The 7,480-nt window shown below is 47.1% G+C and overlaps 1 protein-coding gene across 7 annotated transcripts in view; it reads right to left on the bottom strand.

The window, feature by feature from the left end:
• Positions 1-278: 278 nt before the first annotated feature.
• RYR3 (ryanodine receptor 3) overlaps positions 279-7,480 on the bottom strand; it is a 1,751,462-nt gene continuing 1,744,260 nt past the window's right edge. For all 7 annotated transcript variants that reach the window (XM_069638568.1, XM_069638566.1, XM_069638573.1 and 4 more), the window contains one exon: positions 279-1,290. In XM_069638568.1, coding sequence (XP_069494669.1) covers positions 1,195-1,290 — 96 coding nt within the window. In that variant the 3' untranslated portion in view covers positions 279-1,194. The remainder of the gene's footprint in view (positions 1,291-7,480) is intronic.

The raw sequence follows: 7,480 nt of genomic DNA, 5'->3' as shown, positions 1-7,480 counted from the left end.
AATAAAAACATATGTTATGAAAAATGTAGGCTATTTAGTTTGTTTGGGGTTTTGCATACATACTTAGTATTGATGGTCACATGTACAATAAGAGGAATGGAACAACCAAAGCTATTAATAAATCACATTTCCTGAGTTAGCACATGTAAGCGGATCCAACCATGCAACTCTCAAGTGGATTTCACGTGGTGCACCAAGACTAAGCTGACTTGATTCTACATGCCATGCAAACTTCTATAACCCTTAGAAGCTAGAAGGGCACCAACAAGAAAAGCATCCAGGGTTTCTCGTTCTGTTTATTGCAGTGGGCACTTTATTGTCTCTGAAGAAAAATGCATAAAGGTAGCAGCATCCCTACAGCACTTCCCAATGGACAGAAAGCAGTGCTTCGTTTTGGCATGGTTGCATTGTGAGGGCATCAGCCAGTCCAGGTTCCCTTCCATAACAGCACCCAGCCGAGCTGTTTGCAGCGAAGGGAGCCATGATGGATGACCTTTAAACTCAGTTTCTCATTTTATACAACAGGGTGGGAAAGAAGAGAGAAGGGAAGAAGGGGCAAGCAGCACAACTTAAAGTAGTCTGAACTTTCAATCTAAAATACTAACAAAAGAAATATTGCATAGCTATGTCTATCGACAGGTAAGGCACTTTTAATTTTCTCCTGGATCGATAAGGTATTTAAAAACCATTGACAGGTTTCTACAGTTATTGTCATAACCGTCTAAGGCTTCTTCAAGCTGCATCCATTTTACATTCGTTAACAAAATACCCCGGGGTATGGATCGCGACTCATATCAGAGGCATTGACACTCAACACTCAAGTCCTTCCGAGTGTTCAGTATTGTGCAATGGAGGCTATATAGTCCATTAGCCCTTGGTTCAATGATAGACTGCCTCGTGTACGTGAAATGCTGAGGTGGAAACAGCCACAGTGTTGAATGGCCTTTTGACCAAAACTTGGACGTGTCTCTTGATGTGTAAATTGGAAGTCGCCCATCCTGTTTGTGGACAAAGCCGTAACGTTTGAGGTCAATATTGACTGTCTTCTTTCACAAGAAACCTTTTCTTCATTTTTGGATGTTGCATTTTTTTACTTAAATATAGTGGGTTTTCTGAAATACATGTGGCAGGAGTCTCATACTGGACATGCTTCTCCTCAATAACTCAACTTTCTCCCGCCTTGGAGTAGGCGGCTTAACCCAGCAGGTCCTCGTATTGCTTGCGGAAGCAGTCACCAGCAGGGAAGAAGTCCCAACATCTCTCCTGATACATCTTCCAGACAAAGGATTCCTAGAATGAGGGGAGAATGAAAGATGTGTTACTATGGCCTGATGCATGTACGTTGGGTCCCTTCTCAGCATGCATTCACCTTTTGGTACACGTGGGTTACTTGTGTGTAGTACAGACGTGGGTCGGTAGGATCGGGAGCATGTGCAAGAAACACCTTACAAAAGTAGCCATACACAGTGGAGCAAACCCAAGAAGGGGTGCTTTACAGTGAGTCGGGCCGAAACGGTGACCAGAGAAGCTGAGGTAGGAAGTACATTGGTGGTCATATTGGGCGCAGTACATTCCATCTGAATGGTTGTATGGAAAATTAGTACAGTAATTTAACATGTTTACAGAGATCACAAAGGGGGAGAGGGGGTTAGCTATACAGGTGTCATGATGATGCTTGGTGACTGCATGGGAGCACATCTGTGTGACGTTAAAACCTTGAACGCTGGCAATGTTTTTGATTTCTGGGTTAGGGGGTTCCAGTGGAAGGGAGCAGAAGTGAGAAGGAGCAGGAGGCAGTACAGAGGGTTTAGGGGACAGAAAGTCGACCAGGTTTTCTAGAGTGGGAGGTGTAGCTGGAGGTGGATTTAGCTATATAGGGGGCGATTGAGGCTAATACATGAATGGATTAAAGGGCAAGGAGAAGGAATTTGAAGAGAGCTCAACTCTGCATAGAAAGCCAGCCCACATGTAAGTAGTGAGAGCGGGTTGGAGAGAATCATTGAAGGTTACACAAGGGCAAGTGGCACCGTTCAGTAATTTGTTCAGGGCCACCTGGGGGTATAGGGGAAGTGACAGGAAGAGGCTGTAGCTGTTGTCAAGACAATCGAGGGCATGGGTAGAGACTAAGATTTTTGTGGAGTGATAAAGTGATTCTGAATTTTCCAGATTTTAAAGAGATTTATGTTAGCTGCCACGGCAGGCAAGGTGATAAACAGCTGGAGTTTGAGGTCAAAGAGCACCCCAACGTTGCAAGGCTTGGTGGATGGCGTTTGAAGATCACGGGAGAGGTGCAGGGCTGTTGAATCAAGCAGGAAAGTGTACATATTTGTGCACAAATTAAGCATGATGGCCATCCAGTGAGGTGAGAGATTTGGATATGCAGGACTACAGTTTAGGGGTGAAGAAGGGATTAGAACCAATTAATTGCATGTGATCTGCAAATAAGTGGTAGGAAGAGATAAGTGGACAGAGGGAGGAGTTGTAAATGGTGAAGAGGAGCAGTCCTAACAAGGAGCCCATAAGGAACTCTCCCGGAAGAATGTGGACATTTCAGAGTTTCACAAGATGGAGAAGAGCAAATGTACTTACCTTCAGTAGTTTCTTTTCTGATGGATATTTCTCCCACAGATTCTTCATCACAATTATAATCTACTCCTACTCTCTGGAATATAGCTAGCCATGCCCAAATGGCAGTATGCACTGGGTCAGACGGGCAGTCATCTGTATATGTGGTGTCACAAATAAGGGTTCTGGTTTAGTTTTGTCAGCCGCCAGGCATTCCATTCTGAGCTGGAAGAACGTTCTAGCTCAGAAGATAAAGGGCAGTCATCTCACCCACATGTTAAATGTCCAGTGCCCATCATCCCTGCTCAATAGACATACCGCCTGCCTCCTAGTTCCAATACACATTTTCATTGACCCTGTTTGCCAAGATAATAACTTTTAATTCCCAAAATGATCACCACCCTTCCCTCATCCCCCTCCCAACCATGGCGATGTCAACACTCCCCTGCCCAACATTACAAATCCCACCAAACAACTGGCAGAACCAAACAAAACTCACACAGACCAGAAAGCTATTTTGCATGGGGGAGGCGGGGAGCTGTTTCTGAACTTTGCCCACTCTCCTTACAACACCCTCCTCTAATTGCCAGGATCAAAACACTCAAACACACACCGCAGACCCCTTCTTGCAGGCGTGAAGAAGGAGGAACCCAGTCCTGTCAGGACTTCCCCCTTAAGACGCCATCTTAGCATATTATGTGCCCCGCAGTGGGGCTAGGCACATAATGATTAACGTTGTGTGTTCAGGGTGTTGTCTCCAATCTCTCAATTGTTCCCACAAGAGAGAGGAATGCAATGTTCACATCTATGTCCACCACTGCCTCCTGCGGCATTGTGAAGAAAAGTGTTTTCCCCCATGTTGAAATCGTAGCTGTGCCGAGAACAGCATTGCATACTGCACGGCCCTGTCACTCAGTAATTTCTTTACTCCAAAAAAGGATCTGTGCTCCATCTGCATCGCAGTGGAAAGGCCCGGGTAAACATACACATTGGCTGATACATAGCGAGGGGGCCCCTTCTCCCTAGTCAAACATAGAACTAGATCTCGGTCCCTATAATTTAACAGGCGTACCATCACTGGTCTAGTCGGGGCTCCAGGTTTGGGTTTCACTGCCGGTGACCTGTAGGCACTTTCAACCACAAAGGAGGCCGAGAATGGCAGATCATCAAGGAGTTCTCGGAACAGGGCCTCTGTAGCTGGCTTCATGGGGCCCTAGACAAAGCCATCAAGACAGTCTGACCATACGCATGTTATTGCGCCTGGACCGTCAAATCATCACATTGTTGCAGGGCTCGCTTGAGGTCTCTAGATATTGAGGATTCTTGGGCCTTCAGTCCCACTATGTCACCCTCCACCACCCCAGCGCTCTCCCATTCCATCTTGGCGTTAAGAATGGAAATATTAGTGGTTAGAACATCCAATTTACCACTGACCACCGCAAACCCAGTCTGCACACTGTTCATGATCTGCAGCAAGTCTGGCATGCCTGAGGCTGCTGCCCCCAAGGCTTCCCTTGACTCTATCCGCCTCAGAACAGAGTCTATTTGCCTGTTTAGTGAAGGCTTCCACATACCGCAGACAATCGCTTTACAGAATCATGCAGTGGGGGTCCATCCCTGAGCGCCAGATCCAGCCCCAGTCACCAGTATACATGCCTCAGTGTGCCGCATAAAACCCCAGATGCCACACCCCAGGCCTCAAAATGTATGGCCCCTGGCAATCACAACTCCGGTGGAGGCGGGGAGGGGCAGTGTTCTTAGCAATGTTCATCTGGTTCCCCAGCACAGGTATCCACAGCACTGCATGCCAGGTCGGCTCTTCTTTGCCTCAATCTATCTATTGTTGTCAGCAAACTCTAAGGGTCCACCATGAATTTATAGGCCCTCTTAACCCAGGGATCTCCCAGCACTCCTGGGGCCGTCCCCCAAATGACAAGCGTTACTTTCCCTTTCTTCCTGGGCGCCTGTAACTCTCCAGTGCCAATATTGGTCCCCCTCTCCTGGTGTCACCTGGGGTCCCCCGCTGCCTCCAACACGTACGTGTACCAGCAATAATGTGTTGAGGCCACTGTAGCACGGCTGGGCCGCCAGGTAGGCTGCGGCACCCGCTCCACCTGCTGTGTGTTTCAGCGCCATCTGCCACGTGATCCGGGCCTCCACCTCCACTGCAGGCCAGCTGTCCCCCGCGTTTCCCGGGATGAAATTCAGGAGTCTTGACACGTTACTGGCAGCGGTAGGCACCAGGCCCATCCAGCGTTGGCTCCGTCAGGCTCTGCACTCTCTCTCCATCCAGCAGCTTTGGGACTCCTGCCCTGCAGCTGCGCGAGTCGACCACCATCACACCGGTTTACAATGCGTTCACAGATCCCAGCCTTGGACCAGGTGTACCCCCAGCAGCCAGCATCAGGAAACATACTGTGTGGGATTGAATGGCTGTGATTAAGGGTCTGCAGCGGCAAGTGAGGAACCATCGGTAACAGAGCTCAGTAGGGAGCAGCCACATTGTAGGCTACTCAACAGCACCACCCAGTCTTCCGTCTTTCTTGGGAACCAGAAAATAAGTGGAGTACCAACCCTGGTATTGCTCCGCTACAGGTACCCTTTCCACTGCACCTTTCTCCAGCAGGGAGAGAATCTCCTGCAGAAGGAGCAGGTGTGGTTCCAGAAAATATTGCTAATCTCTGGCACTTTTTAGCTACTGTCTCAAAAGCCTAAGCATCCAAAGTAATGTAATGCCATTCTTCTAGATGCTAAGTCAACATGCCTCCCACCAGAGTCCTGTGCGTGAAGTGCTCAGAGTGGTTTTGGGGCTGTGGCAGATGGCAGTGAGGAGCTGACTGCCTGAGCTGTTATTCCTCCATGGCCTCTAGAGCCACATGTGAATCTCCTTTGCCCTCTTTGGGCAGTATGACCTCTACCTCTTTGCCCAAAAGAAGAGTTGAAGTGAAAAGGCTGCCCTTTCCAACCCTGGGATGGCGGGTGCTCTTGTTGAGGTTGACGGATGGCTGCAGCTGCCTTAAAAGCTTGAATCTTCTCTCAGCTGTCATCAGCCTTTCGCCCAGCAAAAATGTTTGACCCATTGAAGGGCATGTCCAGAAGTCTTGACTGGACATCAGGAGCAAATTCAGATCTGCGCAATCATTTAAATCTTATGACTGTACTTGATCCCACAGAGCTGCTTCCTTACCATCATTAGTGATGTTGTTGAAGCCATCTCTCATCTCCCCCTCAGGAATATAAATAGCTACTTGGGAAATTTAATTCCACAAAGTGAATGTATATTTCGCTAATGTGCAAGCAGAGAAAACCCTTTTCACTAGCATGTCCTATTTCTTGTCATTCCTATCAGGAGGGATATATGGATATGCAGCTGCTTTACAGGTGGAAGTAGCCAACTGTACTACCAAATGCTCAGGAGTAGGGTGGGTAGAGAGAAAAACAGTATCAATAGGTGAAAGTCTATATTTTTAAACAACCCCTTTTGACAGCAGGATTGATATCGGGCTTCTCCCAGTTTTCTAAGATGGTGTTATTAAGTGGAGAATGGAAAGGCAACACAGGTTCTTTGGGAGGATCTTTGCTAGACGTCTCCAACCAAACTCTGTGACTCTGTTCATCACTGTCCTGTATACAGCACTTGCATAAGCAGCTGCGTAAGGTGAAACAAATTCCACTTATTGAGAAGTGTCTAAGCCTCTGGCTTACTTCAGGCAAATAGCCAAGTCCTCTATACGAGATTCCTCAGAAATGAATTCCTCAGGGACATTGATCGTGCCAAAACATTCGTACCTGAAGGGTCATCTTCAAAAATGGATCCAAAAGACCTAAATAGGTCTTTCTTTGATAGCGACTTAAAGCTTGAAGATGGATGCGAGGACGATGTTGATGTTTTCGACATTGAAGACTTCTACATCAAGTCCTTTGATAGTTAAAATGTCAAAGGCTTTGGCTTTGATATTCCCCCTGCAGTCAACGCCACTCTAGTAGGCATCTCAGAGGCCTGCTGACATGGGTTTTTTGGTGCGAAAATCGAACTCTTTGACGATTACCTGATGGTTTTTGAAGGTGCAGTGGGATCGTTAGCCTTTTCTTCAGCTCTTTCGAGTGATCAGGAGGGGCTGCCTTCAAAGGAGAAATTACCTTATCGTAATGTTCTTTCTATGGATTCTTCTCCCGCAGATTCCTCATCTGATAGATATTCCTCCAGCTTCGCTTCTTTTGGAGGATATTTTTATAGGGCGTGTAGTGAAGCCGTCGACCATTGATCCGTCTTGCTCAGCATCTGGTCGTCGGCTCTGGATGTAACATCATGCGTCGTATTAGTAGCACGTCACGGCGGCCCGACCTCAGTTCCCCCTTTTAAAAAGAGCACCACAAACTGCGTAGGAAAACAGAGAGAACAAACAGCCTAATGAGCCCTTTAAATTTAAAGTAATTATAGGCCTCCAAAGGAGAAGCAATTGAAAAAGAACACTAATAGTAGTGTCAGAAACATGTTTGTTTTAAGACTGTTGCAGGAAGACAGAAAACGGACACAAAGAACCATCACCAAGTCAGTGTTTTTTTAAATAGAAAATGCGCACCAACCACCGACTTTCTCAGCGGAGACGGATGAGAGGGGAGATGAGGAATCTGCAGGAGAAGAATCCAGAGAACATTACGATAAGGTAATTTCTGCTTCAATGGATTGCTTTTCTCCCGCAGATTCCTCATCTGATAGACTCCCAAAGCAGTAATGAAGGAGGTGGGTAGAAAGTCATACTAAGAGATTTTGCAGCACTGCTCTGCCAAATCACGCATCAGAAGTGCGAGCCACATCCAGGCTATAGTGCTGTGACAAGGTATGCAAAGATGACCCTGCTGCAGCATGACAAATCTCCCAAACAGGGATGCCTGCTGGTAATTCCTTTCCAGT

Source organism: Ambystoma mexicanum, chromosome 14, assembly GCF_040938575.1.
Source record: "Ambystoma mexicanum isolate Mex_15411 chromosome 14, UKY_AmexF1_1, whole genome shotgun sequence".
Taxonomy (NCBI): domain Eukaryota; kingdom Metazoa; phylum Chordata; class Amphibia; order Caudata; family Ambystomatidae; genus Ambystoma; species Ambystoma mexicanum.
Note: the sequence above shows the minus strand (reverse complement) of the source record. Positions and strands in the feature narration are given on the sequence as shown.